This window comes from Delphinapterus leucas, chromosome 14 (genome assembly GCF_059928025.1).
Source record: "Delphinapterus leucas isolate spDelLeu-1000000601 "Yukka" chromosome 14, BTC_Dleu_Yukka2, whole genome shotgun sequence".
Lineage (NCBI taxonomy): Eukaryota > Metazoa > Chordata > Mammalia > Artiodactyla > Monodontidae > Delphinapterus > Delphinapterus leucas.
The window spans coordinates 35,010,103-35,032,918 of record NC_143142.1 but is presented as its reverse complement, the minus strand read 5'-3'; the positions used below and the strand labels follow the sequence as shown (position 1 = coordinate 35,032,918).

General features: G+C 52.3%; 2 protein-coding genes across 10 annotated transcripts in view; one reads left to right on the top strand and one right to left on the bottom strand.

Moving 5' to 3' along the window:
- The window catches only part of EMILIN2 (elastin microfibril interfacer 2), a 50,784-nt gene extending 44,915 nt beyond the window's left edge, over positions 1-5,869 (top strand). Inside the window, exons 5-8 of the mRNA XM_022551258.2 lie at positions 741-1,109; positions 2,440-2,472; positions 3,019-3,147; positions 4,838-5,869. Of these exons, the coding sequence (XP_022406966.2) occupies positions 741-1,109; positions 2,440-2,472; positions 3,019-3,147; positions 4,838-5,175 (869 nt within the window). The 3' untranslated portion in view covers positions 5,176-5,869. The remainder of the gene's footprint in view (positions 1-740; positions 1,110-2,439; positions 2,473-3,018; positions 3,148-4,837) is intronic.
- Positions 5,870-8,329: 2,460 nt separating this feature from the next.
- Positions 8,330-22,816, bottom strand: part of LPIN2 (lipin 2) — an 84,997-nt gene continuing 70,510 nt past the window's right edge. For 7 of the 9 annotated variants that reach the window (XM_089894952.1, XM_022551260.3, XM_022551259.3 and 4 more), the window contains 11 exons: positions 21,129-21,222; positions 19,082-19,151; positions 18,282-18,371; positions 17,466-17,548; positions 16,162-16,306; positions 14,774-14,922; positions 14,045-14,131; positions 12,935-13,087; positions 12,517-12,631; positions 11,814-11,917; positions 8,330-11,523 (listed from right to left, as the gene is read on the bottom strand). In XM_089894952.1, coding sequence (XP_089751078.1) covers positions 11,379-11,523; positions 11,814-11,917; positions 12,517-12,631; positions 12,935-13,087; positions 14,045-14,131; positions 14,774-14,922; positions 16,162-16,306; positions 17,466-17,548; positions 18,282-18,371; positions 19,082-19,151; positions 21,129-21,222 — 1,235 coding nt within the window. In that variant the 3' untranslated portion in view covers positions 8,330-11,378. Of the gene's footprint in view, positions 11,524-11,813; positions 11,918-12,516; positions 12,632-12,924; positions 13,088-14,044; positions 14,132-14,773; positions 14,923-16,161; positions 16,307-17,465; positions 17,549-18,281; positions 18,372-19,081; positions 19,152-21,128; positions 21,223-22,816 lie in introns of those variants that run through there. The other 2 variants (XM_089894956.1, XR_002641645.3) reach the window with 2 other exon arrangements.

Below are 22,816 nucleotides of genomic sequence, written 5' to 3'. Positions count from 1 at the left end.
TTGGCTTTTGAGGATGGTACTGTGACCAGTCCTGGTTATTTTTAGATGTCTTACAGGCCTTCAGGAAGGGCTCCCTGGAAGGTTAGTTCCAGGAATGTATTCATAGGAGGAAAGGGTGGTAGCTTCCCGCTTGTATCATAGCGCCATCCCAAGAGGGCAGGGAAATGTGAATCAGGACTTCTCTGCAGTGGAAATTCCCTCAGTTGGTGATCTTAAGGCTGTGGTGAGAGGTGGGGGGCGCTGCCGCTCCTTTGGGAGCTGTGCCTGCTGCAGAGGCAGCCCGAGCTCCCTGACACCTGCCTGGGTCCCGTGATATCTGCACCCAGCAGGTCCTCGGCTTGTGAGGCTGTCCACTGCGACCGTGCGACTAGCTTGTTTGAGAGAATGCAAGGCCGTGGGTGGCAGCAGGCAGGCAGATACCCCTGTGGTATCACCATGTAGTGAAATCGGGGAGGTTCGGGTGCTGTTTTGGAGAGTGCGACCATCATGAAGGAAGAGGGTGAAGGTCCCCCTCCCCTGGGCAGGGGGTCCAGGCAGGCGGTCCCCACTCTGTGGTGGCTGCTCTTGTGTCTGCTGGTGGGCCCAGCCCAGGGACCCCGCGGAGGCCACAGGCCAGCCCCCCAAGCACACACCTTCCAGGGAGCCATGCCCACGGAAGTCTCACAGAGGGGCCTGTGGTCGAGCAGTCAAGTCTGAGGTTTTGAACCCTGTGTATTTCTTTCCACTTTCCAAATGCTCAGCGGAGGAGCCCTCAGCAGCACCCCAGCCTCTGCCCCAAGGGAAGGCCCCGCACCCGGCAGAGGCCCCCACCAAGCCATCTGCTCCAGTGCTGACCCCTCCACCGCCGTCCAAGGACCCTGGACAGCAGCCGTACATAGGCCAGCAGCCTGTCCTGCCCAAGAGACGCCCCCGGCCACTGCCCCCGCTGCTGCGGCCAGGCTGGACGGGGCTGCCCTTCTTGCCTGGCTCCACCGGGGTCATTATGGAGACTGGAGAGGCCGGGCCCCCGGGCAGGATGAGCATGTCGGGGCGAGGACTGCCCCGAGGTGTGGACGGCCAGACTGGGCAGGGGCCCATCCCCAGGGCCGAAGGCTACGCGGGAGCACCAGGTAAGGGTCCCCCGCTGCTGGGCCATCTGAGCTACGGAAGGTGAGGATGCACAGAGGGGGCAGCCTGAGCCCCAGGGGGCTGCTGCAGGGTCTCTGCGGGTCATGGGTGCAGCCTTCAGGGTACAAGGTCCAAAACTTGGCTCTCCAAAGGTTCTGTGGTACTCTGGGGATAGTACATCATACTTAGAAATAGATTTGTGCCACGGGCTGTAATACCTGGACCGTGGACCACACAGGCAGCTCCTTGATCTCCCTAGCAGGAAGTGTACCGGGGAAACCAAGAGGATACTGGGAGCTTGCGTAGCCACAAAGATGAGCACACATCAAAGTGGGTAGGCCGGAAGGTTCTGGCTCCAACCCTAGCTATGTCTTTGCAAGGTTTAGCTCTGTCAATGGCAAAGGGAAGATAATAATAGGACTTCAGAGTTATTGTGAGGATGGAGAAAAGCCTAGGTCGGTGCTTGGCCAGTTAAGTGCTTCATGTGAGTTGGAAGGTCAGCACCGTGGTGGTGGAGGAGGTGGAGTCAGGTAAAGGCAGGAGGGAGAAGGAAAAGGGAGCATTTATGGGACACCCACTGCATGCCAGGGACTGAACTAGGTGCTGGAGCTGCAGCTTCCCTACAGCACTGCGAAGCTGATATTCTACTGACAGATGAGGAAGCTGAGGCTCCGGGCTATCACATCTAAACACGTGATGCTGCTTGGGGTAGTTCACGTCAGCTGTCACGGGGAGTACCAACCAGTCGCCTCAGAGTTAAACCAAGCTGCCAGTTGGAGGCACTCAGCCACGGGCAAGGACAGCCTGCCTTAATGAAGCACCGTGGCTGCTGGGTAGGTGGGGGTCACTGCCGTTCCTTCTCAGCCACCCCAAGCTCCAGTGATCCCAGCTCTCTTAGGCAGGTGTGGAGACTTTTCTAAGATGACAGTTTTTCCTTCTGTTCCACGTATCTTGGATGCTTATATTCTTTTGGGCAATTTGTTCATTTGTATGTCTGTCCTTCCTTCGAACGCATCCATACGACAAACACTGCATCCAGTCTACCTGGGGGCAAAGCTAGTGAACAGTCCCTGCTCCTGGAGGGCAAGCATGGGAGTGGACATGTCGGTCTGTAGCCTGCTCGCTGGCTTGGGCCCCAAGGCTCCAGTCCATCTTCTTCCTATTCCCCCAGCCAGTTCGTCCTCAGGGTTGTCTTCTCTGTGCAGGCAGCTGGGAGTGGGTGCTCTTAATGTCTACTTACACAGTGTGAGGAACAGGCAGTAAAAGGAGGGACTCAGGAAAATGAGGTGCGCTATTAGGGCTTTGACACTGCATCTGCGTTTTGTTTTTCAGGGTACCCCAAGTCACCGCCTGTAGCCTCCCCAGGTACGTTAGCCAGGACGGGAGGCCGAGGCGGGTGGTCCTGGGCAGCCCCTGTCCCCCTCCCCTGCCCCCACTGCGGGTCCTGTCTCCTCCCTCTGGGCGATGAGCACGGGTGCAGCCCTCCCCGGCTCACTTGCTCGCGTGCGCACGAACACAGACGCGCGGGCGCGCACTGCCCCCAGCCCCCGCCGCATAGCATCACGCATGCGCAAAGCCCCCGCCTCGCGTGTGCGCGCGCAGCCTCCCAGCTCTCATCTCAGAAGCGCTCACACAGAAGCACCTTGTGGGGCCTCAGCGCCCCCACCCCAGACATCATGCACAAGGCCCACGCATGCGCGAAGCCTCCCCTCTCACGCAGCGGCCAACACAATCCACGCATGCGCACTCCCACCAACTGCCTGCCCCTCTGACAAGGGCACTGTCGGGCCCAGGGTGTGAGGAGGGGGTGTGCCCACTGTGAGGCGAAATGCAAGGCCCAGGCTGCCCCTCGGGACGGCGCGCAGGCCTCGGCCCGGGGCCTGACTGAAGGCGCATCCTCTCTCTGCCCAGGGGTCCCGGCACCGTCTCTGGTGTCCTTCTCTGCGGGGCTCACCCGGAAGCCTTTCCCCAGCGATGCGGGCGTCGTCCTCTTTAACAAAGTGCTGGTGAACGACGGGGACGTGTATGACCCCAGCACCGGTGAGTCCGCCCGCACACACGGCCACTCGGGAGGACTATCCCAGCCGGGAGGCTGTGAGGAAGGTCCCTCCCGGCTGCCACGACAGGTGCGCCCACGCCGCCGCCTGCAGGATTCCTGGTTTCTGAGCCCCAAGTGGGTCAGCAGCAGTGCGGGGCGCCTGCTCTCGGGCAGAACCGCTCGCCCTGACGGGGGTCCGGTCCATGTGGTCCCCAGCCCCCGAGAACAGCGGGGACGGGAGGCCACCCCGGGGCCTGGGGCTGCTGTCCTCGGGGCCGCGGGCATCGCGCCTGCGGGAGGAGAGCCAGGACCCCCTGGTCCGCCGCTGTCCCCCCGCCCACAGGCACCAGCGGACCTGGGTATCACGTGCTGCTGTGGCCGGGGCTCTGAGTTGCCGCCCTGGCCCCGGGTCTCAGGCCCACGGGCCTCGGGTTTTAGCGAGCATCAGAGTGAATGAACTGAAGAGCGTAGAAAAACGGGGCTCCTGGCCTCCAGGCCCATGGGCGTGAAGCTCGGCATCACACTGTTTTTAACGGGCTTGGAGGCGGGGTGTGAGAAGGCTGCTTCGCTTTGTGCTCAAGTTGGGCTTCCCCTGGGGCCCTCACTCCACGCAGCCTCAGCTATGGGGACAGCTTGTCAACGCCGACAGGCCAGGTGCTCTCGGCACACAGGGGCCGTGACCTACATTTCTCTCCTGTTCCCAGGATGCCCATGCGCTCTCCAGCGGGTCTTCAGTAAAGGGAGTTCTGCGTGACCCTGAGCAGACGCTGGCCACGTGCCCGGAGTGCTGGGGCCCGTCTGTCCCCAGGCTCTAAATTTACTGAGAAGAGCTGGGCAAGGGAGCTGGGCAGCCTGGCACATTTCAGGGCAGGTTAAAGACTCAGGCCCCTTAGATTCCTTCTCAGCCCGTGATCAGTGGCGCATGTCTGGCCCCCTTCCCGGAGCCCTTGGGCAGTGGCCACTCCTGCCAGCACTGGGTCTGGCTGTGGGCCCATGTGCCGCTGCTCTGCAAATGGGCAACATCTGCGAACCTTATCCCCACTTCCGACCAGCCCTTCCCCTGCCTTCCCAGCCCCAGAGCGTGTGTCTAAATACCAGCTCGCTTCCGGCTGCGCGTGGATGCCAGCTGGGTACTGGTCCAGCAGGGAGCCTGGCTCTTCCACCGGAGGAGGGCTGGCTGTGTCTGCATCCCTGGCTCGGTGTCTCTTCTTCCTGCGTTAATGACCGACCTTGTGGGGAGTTTTTGGTCCTGCCTCCCCAGAAGGCAGCTAAGGCGTTCTGTGGCTATTGTGCCCGTGAGGTCGATTCTAAGTTGGCCTCGAGGTGCTTTCAGTGACAGAGAAAACTCCCCAGAGGCAGCCAGGATCGGCGGTGAAGGGGAACGGGCCAGCGTGCACAGTAAAGGGCCAGTTTTCCCTCAGGCTGCTGGGTCTGCAGCGAGGACCAGGTCAGTGCAGAGAGCAGTGTGGGCCAAGGGGACTGTCCCTGTCGTTGGGTGGGTTTAGTACGCAGAGGGGCTGCGCCCCTGAGTGCGCCTGCCTCCTGTGGGGAGGCTGAGCAGGACTTTGAGCCCAAACCCAGGCCACCCAGGGCAAACCCAGAGGCTGGTCTGCCTTCATCCAGGCTGTCAGCTTGTCGCAGAAGGCTGTGATGGTGTCACGTGAACACCGGTGTCTGCTTTCCTCCTCCCAGGGGTCTTCACAGCTCCGTACGACGGGCGCTACCTGATCACGGCCACGCTCACCCCCGAGAGGGACACGTACGTGGAAGCCGTCCTTTCGGTCGCCAACGCCAGCGTGGCACAGCTGCACACGGCCGGCTACAAGAGAGAATTCCTGGAATACCACCGGCCCCAGGGGGCTGCGCACACTTGTGGGGGCCCGGGGGCGTTCCACCTTATCGTGCACTTGAAGGCAGGGGACGGCGTCAACATCGTGGTGACTGGGGGCAGGTTGGCTCACACAGACTTTGACGAAATGTACTCCACGTTTAGTGGGGTTTTCTTATATCCTTTCCTGTCCCACCTCTGAGGTGGCCGGGCAAGGGAAGGGGAAAGAGTTGTAGGAACTCGGCAGCTTTAATGTATTCAGCGTGTGTGTGTAACTGGAGCACTGGTCTAGTTTCCTGCAGACACCCCACCACCTCCCCCAGGTAAAGGCCACGCCTGGCTGCCAAGGCAGCAAGGAGTAAACCACGGGCTAACGTGGCCACGGCGCCTAAGAGTCGGAAGCGCCCCTGCCTGCCCGCCAGCTCCTCCCCCTGCGTCTCCCAGCTCCCACCTCTGGCTCTGCCGTGGCCCGAGCTCTCTCCGAGGGGCCTGTGCTGGGCCTACAGGGTGCTGACCGCGGAGGCTCCAACTGCTGCCCAGTGGGATCACGCCCTGCTGCTGGAGAAGGACGAGCCGCTGAGAGGAGGCAGAGCTGGCACCAGTGGCCAGGCTTTGCTGGAGCAGAGCTGTCGCCAGCTGCTTCTGTCTTCACTTACCCTGCATGTGGGAGAAGAGTTTAAACACTGAAGTGGCACGTGCCACCACAGACCTAGGGTGGACAGTGGGCTGTCCCAGGTTTGGCTCGCCACCTCCCTCCCCCTCCCCACCCCGGGTTTGCCTGGCTGAGAGGGACACAAGAGAGACTGTCAGTCATGTGGCTTGTTGGGCTCCTTGAATGACATGTACGACTTAAGTGCAAAGACAGGGAGTGTCAATAAAGATGTAAAACACTTCCAGTTCAGTCTGGTGCCTTCTGGATTGAGAGTTGCTGCCGAAAAGCAAACTACAGTAAATGGCTTCAATGGCTGCAGAAAGTAAGCTTGAGTAAATTCATCTCCACCATGCAACTGTTATCCCTCAGCATCCACGCCGTGCACTTGGGGGTTGTTCTTGGCTTGTAAAGACAGACAGACTAGATGTACTTGGAGGTCAGAGTCCCCATGTGAGCCCCACAGCTGAAAAAGGGGCTCCTCCAGGGGGCGCTGGACATTCACATTGAACCCACAGCTGCCCAGCTCACAGCAGATGCAGCTGTAAGGACTCCTGAGCTCCCAGGCAACAAGAGGCCCAACACAAAACCGACCACACTGAACACCGAGGTCATCTGAGGAAAGCAGGACTCCTCCCGTGGAGGGCACGCTCTGTTCCCGGGAAGCCCAGGCCCCTCACTCCTCTACCGGCAGCCACACCAAACCCTTAGCTCCGCGTGGTCTTTGCTAATCAGGTTGGTAAAACCTGTTGGCCAACCACGTGCCACTGGGGCTCCCCAGAGCCCCAGGGAAAGATGTGGACAATAGAAACAAGTTTCCTTGGCCGACATCAAGCCACCAAGGTACTCTTATGCTGTAAGAATGTTTTTTCCAGGACTGCTTGCAAATGAGAGCCCAGGGCGGCCAGTGGACAGAGAGGCCAGCCTTCTCCCTCACCCCCTCCACCAGCTAGGGCGAAGGGGCCAAGAACGGAAGGTGGGGCCTCTCTGTCCGCAGCATGGGGGTGGGCCAGCACGCTTGTCCCATCTCTACAGCTGGGGAACTGGCTAGCAGTGGCTTCCTAGAAATGACTCATGGGAAAAACCCCACTGCAGTGGAGCATTTTCAGGAAAACCCAGTGGGCACATGCTTCTGCCCTCTCCACCTCACACCCCCTTTAAAGACCTTACCTGGTGCCAAAGGGGACAAATGCTCAATAGCCGGAAAGGCAGGGAGGAGACAGAAGGTAGAGAATTACTTTCCTCCACTCCACAGTCGGTGCTTAGAGCAGTAAGTGAAACACCCCCTCTGCCGGTGCATCCTGACTCATTTATTGACAACGGAGAAGTTCCGCTCTCTATCCACGACTGCAGCAGGTCCTGCGTTGACTTCAGTGGGATGAAAGCTGGACCGTGGTTCACAGGAGTCAGCGTCTGTAGAAGGGAAAGGCTGTCCTCTTGCACAGAGAAAAGCAATCTGGGCTGAGCTCAGGCTGGGAGGCTCGGAGCAGCTCCTCCAGACGTCAGCGGCCCGGCGCTGTGAGCCTGGGAGTGAGACGTGTGGACCAGGCCCCTGGACTCCGATCAGGCACAAGGTTACAACTTCTGAAACAAGGGGTTGCTGAGAAGAAGGTCAGGGCGCCCCCCCCGCCCCCGAGAGAAGCAGAGACGGGACCGGGACGTTCTGCCCCCACATCTAACATCAGCAAATGGCCTCACACTTAAATGGTGAAAAACAACGAAAGACGACCAGCGGTAAAGACCGCAAATCAGTGCAAACCTCATTTGACGTCACTCCCGTGTTAGTGCATTAACCTTTCTCAGTGACCCTATCATCTTATTTCTCACAATGTGCAGTTTGAAACCAAAGACGTATTTGTGATCAGAGACATGTGAAACGTGGCTTTACACGCATCCACACCCACTTCCTAAACATCCACGCACGCTGTCCCCGTCTCATCCCATCAACGGGAAAGGACAGCGCGGAGTCTGGTGATGCAGCGGGGCCGTGGTGGAGACGGGCTCTCGGCACTCCCCCGCTCCTGCCCAAGCGCTGGCGGCCAGTTCCAGTTCCTGATCGTGAACCTCCCTGTCTGAGCTCTTCCCTTCTCTCGCGGAGCACACCGCACAGAGCCGCGGCTCCCTCCTCCCCACCCCCCCCACCTCTCGCCCAGCCCACGCTGTTGCTTCGAAAGCGGCAGCTTCCCCACGTGGAGGCGGAGGCGCACTCTCCAGTGGCTACTGAGAGCCCGCAGGCTCAGTGTGTGCTGAGCCGTCTGGGGGATAAAGATACTCGGATAACATAATGTGGGGGATGTGGTTTTTGATCCAAGACCACTTTGACTCTCCTAACAGCTAATGAAAACATCAGGATGGCTAAGTAGTATTCACCCAGAGGAAGGGTTTAATGCAAGGCGCTCAGGGGACCCCTGAAGGGCTGAGGGGCGGGGGAAGCAGCCTGGAGGGTGCCAGGGAGACTCCCCTAGAAATCACATTATGTATGAATGGATCACTGCCTGGCAGAACCTACAAAGCAAGAGAGGTTAGTTCCTGTGGGTGTAGCCTCACTCTGGAGTCAGGTTTTATAAACACAAGCTCCAAAAAAGAAGTCCTTTCTATACACAAATTTAAGTGTCAGCAAAGATCAAAATGCTAATTTATGGAAATTATCAATTTCTGGCAAGAGTTTAGAGGATTTAATGTCCTCTGAAGGAGAGAGTCAGATGCATTCAGTTTACGTTCGTTTATTGTTGTAACATTTTGTTTTGAACATCAAACACTGCACCAAAATGAGCCATTTATCTTAAGACAGTTGTCTTCGCCATAAACTAAGTACTGAACTGATGTTTACAATTAATTTCTGACAACTTAAAAAACTTGTTAGTGGCACTGCTGTGCCTAATAATCAAATATGTCATCACAGACTGAACGTAATGATTAAATTAAAAGAGTAAAGTTTCCCCTTGCCTTTCTTACCTTTAAAACAAACCAAAAAAAGTAGTTTTCACCTGGAAAGAGCACTTACTTTGAACAAAAACTCAATCTTCAACCAGTTTCATTAAACCCAGCATTCTCTAAAACAGAGGAAGACAAGGCTTCCCAGAGTAATAACTATGATGATAAAATTCCCTGGGAGAGTCTGTTTTCACCAACTTGCAAAACCTGAGAGTTTACTCTCTGCCCATTTCTTCGGCCTCGCCTGCAGCTTCAAGGACACACTCCAGAAGGGCCACGTGCGGCCAAAGGCACGAGTACTTTCCGGATGGTGAGCTGGCTCTTGTTCCTACACTGTCAACAGCTTTCATTTCATGACATCACACTAGTAAGCTTTTTCTTTTTCCAGCTGAAAACTATGCAGATGTTTTAAAGCACTTTGAAGCACAGCAAACACGGTACTGACACGCGGGCCAAGTCTGCATGCTCTGGGCCCACGCGCGCACTTCGTAAGCCCTGCAGAGATGCAGATGTCAGCACCAGAGCCATACAAGCTTCAGCACGCGGACACCAAGGCAGATACTCAAGTCGGGTTGGACTGGAAAGAGGGAAAGGGGCCACGGCCATTTCACCAGTGGAGCAGCGGAGAGAGCGATTAGAAGAGCCCAGTCCCCCTCGGCCCCCCCCCCCCCGCCCCGTGACGTTGCCCGTCCCCGAAAGCAGCGAGAGGCTGCTGCTCCTTCATTAGCTCCCATCAGAAGGGTCTGTGTACAAACACACTCGAGGGCATCTCTCTTTCACAGAAAGAACAAATGTCATTTGTACCAAATGGCAATGGATTTTCAGCACAAACTTAATACTTTCTTAACACTATAGTAATAGTAACCATCTACTTTCAGCAAGAGGGACTCCTTTAAATAAGGAAAAAGACTCAGGTTAATTAGCAAATGTACCCACTGGATCAATCTGCGGTGACAAAATGATAAAGTCTAGTGCTGATGGCCCCCAGGCAGAGGGGTCAGCCACCCTCAGTGCAGGGCCAGGAGACCTGGGTTCCCAGGTTCGACCCTCTGAGATGCCCCTGTGTCCAGAGAGAAGAGCTTATCGAGAAAAAGAAAGTGTCTAGTCAGAAACTCCTTAAAGGACAGCCAACAAAGGACTACAGAAGGTGTGTTATCAAGATTTCCGTACCGCACATAGCAAAGCCCTACGAAGCTCAGGGTAACTGCCTAAAGCAAACGTGGGGCGACAGGCCGATGGCATCTATGAGATGAAGTAACTGCAGGGCCACCGTACGAGGAATTGATTTCACTAACTGGGCAGAACTTCATACAAGCACAACCTATTTTCCCTGACCTACTGTACATAAATAAATTCTTTAAATGATTGAGTCCTTGAGCTATTTACGGTGGGACGGTTTGCACCGGAGGAAGCGTGTGTGGCTCCGCCAGCCTCTGCCACTGAGAGCTGCGTTCCGGGGACTGTGCCACCGTCCCTGCACCCAACAGCACTGGGAAACACGGCTCAACTGAGTCAGGGACTTTCAACTCTCCAATCTGGAAAATAACCGCCCCCATTTCCCCAGCTCTAGATCAGCTATTATTTCGGTGGAGCAAACTACAAGGAAGAGTGCCCCTGCCAGACCAGCACAGGGAAAGCACAGGTGGGAAAGGAAACCGTGGGGGCCGGGGGCCGTGCCTGCACTGCTCTGCAGCGTTCCCATCGGGCGCCCGCCCTCCGCTCTGGAACCTGCCCACTGCTCTCTCACCCAACGCAGGGCTGTGTGTGGGCCCTGCTGGTCCCAGGAGAGCTCCTGTCTAACAGTTCTCTCGATTCTAACACCAAGGGGACCGTCCACACCCAGCCTCACCTCTGCAGGCTCGTGCTCACAGCTCTGCAGAGGCTTGTGGACAGAACCCCCCTTCCCTGGGGCGGCCTGCTCGGGTCCGACAAGAGCTCATCACAACCAGGCTGGGAAACTGGGCTGCAGGCAGGGGGACGGAGAAAGGACCCTTCCCAGGACCCGTCACAAGTGCTCACCTGCATTTCCAAGGCCTCCCTAAGAACAGAGCTGTTCCTTGCTGTTTAACCAACTCCTGCTGCTAGGAAGGCTCTTACGGGCATCACATACATCCTGCAAGACCTGCTCCTTCCTGCCAGTCCGAGACACGACACCTCAGTTCAGGTCCCCACCGTGGAATAGTCACAGGTGAGAAGGCAATGATATAAGGACCTTATGTTCCCCCGAAGCCCAAGTTTGTCACCCCGGGGGCCCAAGCAAGCGTCCCGTTTCCGTGGAGCAGGGAGGGAGAAGCCACAGAAGAAATGTGCACAGGCGGTTTGGACCGACATCACCAACTGGACCCTGATCCCCTGAAGAAAGCCCTCCTTTTGAGAGAAACACTTTCAACTGCCCAGTGGAAATTAGAACACTTTACTTTGTGCAACATTTTGGTCCACTCTTAGCTTCTTTTTTCTTCTTTTTAAATCAGGCAATTAAAGGAGCACCCAGCACACAACACAGAGCGTGTGGGAGGACAGGCCAGTGATGGGAGGACAGGCCAGTGAAAAGAGCCCAGGCCTCCGGCCTCAGGCCCGAGCTCCCCTCGCGGCTCTGGCCGCGGCACCGAACAGCAGCCCCTCAGGGCCTGGGAGGGGGAAGGGGGAAGGCGGTTCCAGCCCCAGCAGCTTTCCCGTCCCTGCTGGTGCCCGACTGTCAGCACGTCTTGTCCCACACCTGTGGCCGGGAGGGGACCCCCATGTCCTCTGTCCAGCAGAAGGGGTGGTCACCTTCCCTTGCTGCGAGGCGAGTGACAGAGGGCCTCCCGCTGGAGGTGGCGGCCTCAGGCCAGGTCGTCCAGGTCCACCTCAGGGATCGGGTCTCGCCAGTAGCAGAAGGAGCTGAACTCCGGGCACGGAAAGGCGGAATTCTGTTCCTTGTTGAGAAGTGGGAACACGTGTTCCACGAGCTCGCTCAGTCTGTGATACCTGGCAGAAGGAAGTGGGGAGGAAGCACAGCAACTGTTATTCATCAGTTGATCTGAGAGCACAGACTGTAGGTTGTGCAGCCAGTTACTCAGATTCCACAGATGGGAAGGATCCCAGACAGGCCTCCTTCTCAGGGCACTGCCGCCCTCCTCAAAGTCTAGGCCCCTCAGCAACGCCCCCCCCCCCAACAGCTACGGCAGAGGAGAAGACACCCCGGCAGAGGCAGGTGCAGTTCTGATTCTTGGCCCCTGGCTGCAGGGCTCCAGGCTGAGAAGTGGGAACGCACTTACGATGACTTGTTTCCTTTGGTCCTCTCTTGTATCAGCTCACCCTTGGGGTTCACGGTGAAGATCCTGCAGTCTGGAACTCCAACTTGTGTGTAAGCGTAGACATCCTGCAGCAGAAAACATGGGGCAGGGTGATTACAGAGAAGAAATGAGGAGATGGTCCTGCGGTTCCTGTGAGCCAGAAAATCGCCTCGACAGGAGACTGTGTACGGAAATCACGTGAAGCTGGCGCGGCGCAGCTTTGCCACTGGAGCCGAGCTTTAGACAAACACAAACTCAAGAGCGGAGCCACCGCAGAGGGCGCTCGGGAAGCCAGAAAACTTGGGCGCCACGGAGACGCCAGGGGCCTTGGAGCAGGAGATGGGAAGCGGTAATCAAGGGGGGCCCTCGAGACCTGGTTCTGGGGTGAATCCAAGACTCGGCTTAGAATCACTCAGAACATGAGTCGGAACTGCTTGAGGAAATGGAATTGAAGCCACAGAGACAGAGGGCGTGCCCTTTGTCACACACCTACATTCTGGGGCACATCTCCACCGACAGGCCCTTCCCGACCACTGGAGAAAATTTACAACAGATATCAGCAGAACAGACATTCACTGTGCCTATACAACTGGTCTGAGAATTAACACAGGGCTATACCCTAAAAGTACACTCCTCTGAGTTTCACACACCACATCCGAGTGTGTAGCCCAGAAGACACACTTACGTTTGGACGGTTTCCAAAGGCCGCATAGAAGGGCTGCTTAGACGGGGCAAAGAGATTCTTGATATCATTTAGACACTCAATTTTGAACTTCTCTGGTTTCTTTTCTATTACTTCCCTAGGAGAAGAAAATACAAATATAATCACCAAATCCAAAATGGTAGCTTTCCTTGGTATGTGGTCCTAGAAAGATTTTACAGTGCTCACAACCAACCAATTTTTTTAATCCTTCATAACCGGTATCTTTCTCCTTCTTTGCCAACCTGACTTCTCAACCGTGTCTGACACAGACCAGGTGAGCTATGTGTGAGTTAGAACAATACGGAACCAAGATCCAGAAGCTCTGCAACAGATACAGTCTTGTCAGGCCCCCGTGTGCGCGCAGGTGCACGCACACGCACGCATACGCACACAGAGGCACCTGTGGAAGGCGGAGAACAGGCTGCTGGGGGACAGCATCAGGGGGCCGCGGGGCAGGATCGTGCCCTTGTCGTTGACCCAGTGCAGGTAGCCGCGGGTCATGTCGGCCATGCCGATGGCGCGGGCGGAGCAGTACAGGAACTTGTAGCCATTCCTGAAAGAGAACGCGTCCTGTTTAGCCCGTGTGCTTTGGCTAAAGGGGGGAAAATGCGTTTTTCTTTTTAAAGGTCCAAATAAAGTTCCTCTCATTTACTATGAAAATCAAATTCTTAAATTTAATAGAAAAAATTGTTAGGATTATAAAGATCTCACCATTCCATCAAAAACGCCACGGGTGGAAAATGGAGGTACATGCAACTAGGGATTAACGCTAAATTTACAAGTAATGATATAGCTTCAGCATCTGGTCCATGGAAGCCAAATGACAAAACGGACAAAAATTTGAGGTTATCTTTAAACAACCTGCTATAGATGAAAGATACAAAGGATTTTACTTATATAGGCAATTTCCAGAATGCAAATCATTCTATAAAACAAGGAGCAAAACTTTACCTGGGTAACTGACATACTCATAATTTTCATATTATGGCATTTTCAACTTGTGCTTAAGACACTGTAATTCTGCAGATCAACTTAACTCACAGGTATTGGGATCCCACAAAGGATTTTCTCACAAAAAAAAGTACTCTGACAGAGAGGACCCCATGGTAAATTGATTACCCCATGCATGCATTACCTACTTAAAGCAATACAATTAAAATTACTCAAAAAACCAAACCTGAAAATTGGCTCTCCTGTTAAATTACAGCTAAAACCCCCAAGTACAGCTATGATTATAGACACAGGCAGTGCCTACAACCCACAGCCCTGTGAAAACAAGATGACAAGGTTAACATGCGTAACAACGCATACCATGCCGGGCACAGAGCTCCTGTCCCACAGATGGCGCCTCACACTTTCCCCTGCGTGAGGCTCTAGGAAGGGGTGGGAAAGGAGAGCGGGAATAGCTGGCACATGAACAAGATTTCTGTGGACTGGCTGATGAACACTCTTTTTCTAGCTTTTTCAAGCAAAATTCTAGCTCACCAGACACGTGGGTCGGGATACCTACTCATTGATGGAATGGTAGAGCTTTGCGATACCCTGATGTGTCCAGTCTTTACCCAGCTGTGGAAGAATCTGTCCCAAAGCATCAGACCTAAGAGGGCAGAAACAGACAAAGGTATCAGGAATTGAGCATATAAAGCCAAGTGTTTACTTATTTAGTTAAATACGAGCTGCCAGCAGCTGCCGGATGGGGGAGAGGTGGAGGGACAATGCCCAAAGGCGGTTTCCTTGGCCTGTGCACAGGAGACAAGGACCCCCACCAGGGGTCCAGGGTTGCAGAAGAGCAATCAGACATGAGGGAATTGACCACCACACATCCTGTTTTTCTCCTCCCTAAACTCAACAGCTTCTTCTTCCCCCCCCATACCAGAATCTGGAGACCAGATAACTAAATCCTCCCCGAAGTTATCATTAATATTTTTTTTTTTGGCTGCGCTGCACGGCTTGCGGGATCTCAGTTCCCCAACCAGGGACTGAACCTGGGCCACCGCACTCGTAACCACTGGGCCTCCAGGGAATTCCCCAAGTGTTATTTTTGACGTTACGTCTGTATGGTCCCACCTATTTCCTCCCTCCATAAGATGACTCTGTGGGGACCGCACTCAGGACGTCTCAGTGTGTACAGTTTAAAAACTCTCCTGATGGTGGCTGGTTGCCCAGGTGAGGGACCTCACCACCACCACCACACACTGAGCTGGGCCCCCTTCCCTGTCACCCCAAGGCTCCTGCTTACTTGGTTATCGTCCCGTCGATGTCAGAAATGATGACCTTGTCGTTCCAGTCCCACAGGTAAATGGTCCCCGCACAGCGGCAGGTGCCTTGATACTGGGTTGTAATGCTAAACACGACGTCATTTGGGCCGTCTTGGAGCTTCAGTTTTGCCTTTTATAAAAAGTATAAGAATAAAAATCAGAGTTTTGAAAATTAATAGCACATCACTTTGATGGAATTACATGCAACAATTAAGTCACACTTTCCAGGAATACGTGGTCAGAGAAACTGCTTATGATACAATGTTATGTGAAAAAGGATCCCAGCCTCTTAAATATATAAATGTGTGTGTGTGAACACAGAAAGAATGGACGGAGATACACAAGACATAGTAACTGTTTAAAAAAAAAAAAAAGCTAAGAAATCAGCGGAAAACACAGTTTTGGAACAGAATCTAAACATTCCCCAAACCAGCAGCAGCGTTTTGGGACCCCAGCTCAGGAAGGATGGCCCAGGGCTGCGCCCGCGGCTCACACGAGCCACTGCCTGAACCATGTGTCAGGTGCCAGGCACTTTTCTGATCACAACCTGCCCCGCCCCCCACCAACCTTTTCCTCTGTACCCGGGACTGCCCTGGAGCACAGCAGGACAATTTCATATTGAAAATGGGTGGAAGTCAGGGAGTGGGAAATAAAAAGGAAGGGGGAAACTGCATCTAAGTAAGAAAATGTCATTTCCCTATGGTTGTGGCTCCTAAAAGACAGTGTGTGGCCCAGTGCCGGGCCAGACATATTAAGATTCATCCTGGAGGGGGCTTCCCTGGTGGCGCACTGGTTGAGAATCTGCCTGCCAATGCAGGGGACACGGGTTCGAGCCCTGGTCTGGGAAGATCCCACATGCCGCGGAGCAACTAGGCCCGTGAGCCACAACTAACTGAGCCTGCGCTCCGCAACAAGAGAGGCCGCAACAGTGAGAGGCCCGCGCACTGCGATGAAGAGTGGCCCCCGCTTGCCCCAACTAGAGAAAGCCCTCGCACAGAAACGAAGACCCAACACAGCCAAAAATTAATTAAAAAAGGAAAAAGAATGCAACACAATTCTTTTAAAAACAAAAACAAACAAAAAAATACATTCGTCCTGGAAACAGGCTGAGAACACAGATGCCCTGGTTCACTCCCAGACACGGAGGTGGGAGGGCCGGGGGTGGAGGAGGAGGAAGCGTGCTGCAGGTCCTCAGGTGGTCCCAGTGTGAGGGACGCTGCTCTCCCGGACGTAGGTGAGCATTTCCACGACCACACGCTGGGCCACGTGTGTAAGGCTTGGGGCCAGGTGGACAGGAGAGGAGACCCGTCGAGTTAAACAGTTACTGAGCTCACGTGACTTGGATCCACCCAGACCACATGCAACTCACGATCTGGTCTGAGGACAGACGAAGAGACTTCTTATAGGAGGTGGTGCTGCTGTGGCTCGGCGGCTCTGTAGGGATGGGGTCCACTTGGATGGATCCTTCCAGCTCCTGGGACCCCTCGTCACTCGATGAGTCTTCCTCAGCTGGCCTGTTCAACACAACCCCGTTACTGAAGAAGCAGCAGGACGTTTTACAGACGACAGCTTTTCATTCAGGATCAAGAAGAGAAAGAGATCCTAAATCCATTCTAGGAGGAGCCGTTCCCCAGACCCAGGGTCCACGCCTGCGTATTCCTCCTCCCTCTACAACTGGCCGGCGGTTACTCGCCCACTGTGACTGGCCATTTTCTGCTACAACCAGTGAATGCTACTAGGCCCGCTGATTCTTGTTGAAAAGGATATGTATGTTTCTAAAGACACAAATCTTTAAAATCTTTCTTAGTGATTTAAGAAACTAACAAGATTTTATACAGTCCTTTCAAAAGAAGAGGGTAAAGAGCAAGAAGATAGATAAACTCAAGTGTTTAAGAGAAAAGGGAAGAGAAAAGAACCTGATGGAGGAAGAAACAGGGTGGCAGAAACAAGAATGGGGTATGTCGTGGCACCTCCCCTCGGGGCAGCCAATCCACATGTCCAAGGCAGCTCTACTCCTTCCAAGAAATGAAAAGGACCCACGCCCAACTCAGATCCTGTTACGTCTCCCCTGCTGTGCCTGACAGCCAGGGAGCAGGGCACCAGGGACAGCACACCTCACAATTCCGCAAGATCTGCTTCCCAAAGGCCTGCATTTCAGGGCATCCGAGTCCATGGCTCCAGGACAGGAGCAAGGTATTCAGGAAGCAGTGAGGGGTATATTTACTGTAAGCTGATGATATGGTCTACATGCACACGCACACAGACACACACACGCACACGCACGCGCACACAGACACACACGCGCACAGGCACACGCACACGCAGACACACGCACACACACAGACACACACACACGCACGCACACACATTTGGCCATGCTACATGGCACGGCTTGCGGAATCGGTTTCCTGACCAGGGACTGAACCCGGGGCCCCGGCAGTGAGAGTGCTGAGTCCTAACACGGGGCCGCCGGGGGAGTCCTGAAGCTGACGGTATCTTTTAACGAAAAGCGGAAGTTACCATCTGCTAACCGAGCAGCAGAAGGAAGCCACTGACTGTCACGCCCGTCCACAGGACAAAGACGTTTCTGACTAAGAATTAAACAAAACGGCCAACATCAGCTTGAATGCAGTGGCCGAGGCGGGGGAGCCTGGAGAGACCGGGGGCCCCCACCTGCCACTGGCCGGCTCCTTCGCGCTCGACGGCCGGTCGATGGGCGGCGGCACCTCCGATTTCCCTTCCTTGGCCTCTGGCAGCTGGAACGGCAAGATAACAATGACAATGTGCAGTTCTCCCCCTACGGACAAGCAGAAGTTCATCAGTAGCTCTCTCCAGGAACGAGCAAAACCGCTTTCTGAATCCGCAACTTAAAAACGCTTAAGAAACAAACTTCCTCTAGTTTGAGCAAAAAGGACAGAAACCTGAGAGAGAAGTCATACGCTGTTTGTGCAAAAAGCTGCCTCCACAAAGTCTGGGGCAGCAATTGTTGAGACAGCACCAGCTCAGTCACACAGCATAATGCAACTAGGTCCACGGCAGGGATGCTGGACCTGCAGAACAGAGGGTACTGATGCCCCTCCCTCCAGCGGGGGAAGGTGGCAAGCTCTGGCTTCCATCCGGTGACACAGCACGGTGGAAACGGCATCAGCTCTTGGGGCAGGCTTCAGGTCACAGCCCAGCTCCAGCCCTCACCAGTTACGTGCCCTCGGTCAAGCTACATCACCTCCTTGTGCTCCAGCTTCCTCACCTGTAAAACAGGAATCCAAACACCTACACTGCTGGGCTGTCGTAAAGGTGAGAGGTAATGCAGCATGTGAAGCACCTAGCATCAGACCTGCACACGTGACTGTTCAAACACGGTGACTACTGTTATTAAAAGAGCATTATGTGGCCCAACTTGACCTGTGCTTGGCAAAAAGGTTTCTTTTGAATAAACCGAAGATTCACTTCTTTTCAGCCCATGGAAAGGATTACCTCCAGCTCAGTTACCTGTTTGGTTATGCTCTCTCTCTTACGCCAAAACCACCAGCGACCAGATTTCTTTGGCATCTTATCTTTGACCCAGGACTCAACTGTGGCCTGAAAACAATCAACACAGGTGAGTCTAGCCATCTGTCAGTCACAAGGCACTCGACTCCTTTCAACCATTAATGTGTAGGATGGTGAGCAACGCTTTCCACACCTCCCAGACTCCTCTGAAAGATGGACAGTGTCCTCTCTTGTGGCAGTTCTGTGGTATGAGATTGGGTGGTCTGGCTACGTAGGAGCAGCCCTCTTAGGGGCTGGCAGGCAGCCTGCTCTCATTTCTCTACCCTTGGGAAATGTGGTTCTCATGAGTTATGAGGACCAGCTAGGCTGATGATGTCGTCTTGGTGGACAGATTCAAAGCAAAGCTTCATGTTCTACATGTTTTAACCACAAGCTGAATGAATCACACCGATGCCATGCTTCTGGTGGCCACATCACCCTCTTCTTGCTGCTTCTTTCCATATTAATGGGAGGAAATGTTTTCACTTATTCTATATTTAACTAACAATCAGTAAAATCTCTCAACCTTCATATACCGTCAGAAACCGGTATAAATATCTAGTAAAAATGGCAAAGATACGGCAGCCCAGGTAATTTCCTACACTTTGGGGTATGAGATAATTTAAGTGATAATATTAATTTTAGAATATTAAATCAAACTGAACAGCACCCAGTTTAGAAATATGCACATCTGGATTTTTCGAAGCACTACATGCTGTAGATACCTCTGAGGGGGGGCAACGGACAGCGGAGGATCTCACCTTAGGTAAGCTCTTCTGGAAGACCTGCAGGCTGAGGATCATGGGAGCCGCCAACGCCCAGTTGTAGTAACTGTGAGAGTAAAACCGTGCAAGACCGTCACACAAGACAGGAGAGGGCGGGAGGGAGAAATACCACATAAAATGCCTTATTCTCTTCACTGAAAAGATGATCAGCTCAGTTGCTTGCCACATAAGTAATCTTTGCTTCAGTGTACTGGGTGGGCCAAAAGGTTTGCTCGGTTATTTCCGTAGGATGGCTCTAGTAGCACTCAGTTGTCTTTAACTTCATTTGAAACAATTCTCTTAGATTGTATTGTGACAGGTGTCCCATCAGCATGCATTTAAAAAAAGACTTATGGGGCTTCCCTGGTGGCGCAGTGGTTAAGCACCCGCCTGCCAATGCAGGGGACACGGGTTCGATCCCTGGTCCAGGAAGATCCCACATGCTGTGGAGCAACTAAGTCCGTGCGCCACAACTACTGACCTGCGCTCTAGAGCTCGTGAGCCACAATTACTGAGTCCGCGCGCCACAACTACTGAAGCCTGCGCACCTAGAGCCCGTGCTCCGCAACAAGAGAAGCCACCGCAATGAGAAGCCCACACACCACAACGAAGAGTAGCCCCCACTCGCCACAACTAGAGAAAGCCTGCGTGCAGCAACGAAGACCCAATGCAACCAAAAATAAATAAATTTAAAAGAAAGAAAGACATCAAAATTGGTGAATTTTTGTGTAGCCATTTTAACACTGAAGCTGGAAGAAAAAAGCAACATTTTCAGCATATTATGCTTTATGATTTCAAGAAAGGTAAAAATGCAACTGAAACGCACATAAAGATTTGTGCAGTGTATGGAGAAGGTGCTGTGACTGATTGAACGTTTCAAAAGTGGTTTGTGAAGTTTCGTGCTGGAGATTTTCGCTGGATGATGCTCCACAGTCAGGGCAGACCAGCTGAAGTTGACAGCGATCAAACCAAAACCATAATTGAGAACAATCAACGTTATACCACATGGGAGATAGCTGACATACTCAAAATATGAGTATGAAAATCATTTGCACCAGCCTGGTCATGGGAATCGCTTTGATGTTTGGGTTCCACATAAGTTAAGGGAAAAAAACCTTCTTGACCATATTTCTGCATGTGATTCTCTATTGAAATGTAATGAAAACATTCCGTTTTTAAAGCAAATTGTGATGGGCGATGAAAAGTGGATACTGTACAACAATGTGGAACGGAAGAGAGCGTGGGGCAAGCGAAATGAACCACCACCGACCACACCAAAGGCCAGTCTTCATCCAAAGAAGGTGATGTTGTATATGTGGTGGGGTTGGAAGGGAGTCCTCTATTATGAGCTCCTTCCGGAAAACCAAATGATTAATTCCAACAAGTACTGCTCCCAATTAGACCAACTGAAAGCAGCACTTGACAAAAAGCGACCAGAATTAATCAACAGAAAACGGGTAATCTTCCACCAGGATAACACAAGACCGCATATTTCTTTGATGACCAGCAAAAACTGTTACAGCTTGGCTGGGAAGTTCTGATTCATCTGCCATATCCACCAGACATTGCACCTTCAGATTTCCATTTATTTAGGTCTTTACAAAATTCTCTTAATGGAAGAAAATTTCAATTCCCTGGAAGACTGCAAAAGGCACCTGGAACAGTTCTTTGCTCAAAAAGATAAAAAGTTTTGGGAAGGTGGAATTACGAAGTTGCCTGAAAAGTGGCAGAAGGTAGTGGAACAAAAGGGTGAATACGTTGTTCAATAAAGTTCTTGGTGAAAATGAAAAATGTGCCTTTAATTTTACTTAAAAAACTGAAGGCACTTTTTGGCCCACCCAATATAAAACAGAGTAGCATTTCAACACCTCATTTGAAAATAGAGCTGAGGCTTTACCTTCACTGCAAAGTCACTCACTGCCCATTAGCTCGTTTATATGAAATGTCATATTTTATAGCAAGAAAGACTGTAATGGTTAAAAACAGCACTTGGGGAAAAAAACCTGCAAGAGTATTTAATAATTACAAAAGCAAGAGTATTTACCGGTTATATATCCGTATTACAAGGTTGGGATTGTCTATAAGTCCAGGGTTTTCTGCAAATTCATGGTAAGTAATGATATGCTCCATAAATTTCTCTGCAGTGTAAAACAATAATTATCCATTTGGTTAGAGATTACATAAATAAATACCCATATGAGATTATCACAATACTACCTACATTGAAGGGACTATAAGATTTTTAAAAATTCCTTTAAAACAAACAAAAAACCCACCAACTAACTTTTTAATACGCATCAAAAGCAAATGTCACACTTGAGGTTTTTTTCCCCCCAGGACAAGAAAGAACACTTCTTTTCTACTCCCCCTCTGCTACCACTCCTCCCGCAGATGGGAAAAAACAAAACTAAAAACCAAAAACCAACCAACCAAACAAAGAAAAATGGAAGTAAGTCAGAAAGAGAAAGACAAATACCGTATGCTAACACATATATCTATGGAATTTAAGAAAAAAAAAAGTCATGAAGAACCTAGGGGTAAGACAGGAATAAAGACACAGACCTACTAGAGAATGGACTTAAGGATATGGGGAGGGGGAAGGGTAAGCTGTGACAAAGCGAGAGAGAGGCATGGACACATATACACTACCAAACGTAAGGTAGATAGCTAGTGGGAAGCAGCCGCATAGCACAGGGAGATCAGCTCAGTGCTTTGTGACCGCCTGGAGGGGTGGGATAGGGAGGGTGGGAGGGAGGGAGACGCAAGAGGGAAGAGATATGGGAACATATGTATAACTGATTCTCTTTGTTATAAAGCAGAAACTAACACACCATTGTAAAGCAATTATACTCCAATAAAGATGTAAAAAAAATTTTAAAAAAAGAAAAATGGGAGAAAGGGATAAACCAGGACTCCTAGGAAAATAGATTACAGATGTGGCGAGAGGGAGGAAGATACGAAGGCACAGACGTGCACACACTCCACTCCATGACCAGTGAAAACTGAGCTTCATTCTTCTAAGTAGGAGAGACTGCATACCTGGGGAATACTCGTGGGGGTCTTACAGCGTTAAGTGCACAAGTACAAACTATGTTAGAAAAAACAATCAGAACATTTTACAATGCTTGGAGGAAAGAAACCAAACACACACCAGAATTTGGCGTAGGGTCTCGTCAAGAAATAAATCCCAAGCTCTTGCAGAATAAACGAGAACTACGCATGAATTTCTGTATGCTGATCGCAACCCTGCGCTCTAATGCAGGCCAACAGAGGCAATTCTCCCTGGGGTTGTTCCTCCTGGCAGTCTGTATATTTATTACCTTTACTTGCCGTTTCTGCCTCCCCCAATGACAAACTCTACCTAAGAAAACAATATTCTTTCTAAGTATAAATTTTATAGTTTACATAAATTGTATATCCCCTCCTCCACCTACATTTTTTAAAGTGACGGCTTATGAGGATTATAATTAAAATGTGACCTATTTAACTTTGTCCCTAGAAGGAACCACTGGCCGTAATAACACGCTCTTAATTTCTAGCAAAAAGTAAAACAAACAAATAGAATTAAGAGGTGGAAAAGAGGTACAGTGATCGCCCTGTGACGCTAAGAAAAAGAAGATTCAGGGAAGCACAGGCCTCGAGGCTCAGGGTGCCTGGCCTGCCACATGCAGAAGATGAAGGATGATGTTAGTTGTAAAAAGAAAATCTTTCCTTAGAGGAAAGTCATTCAAG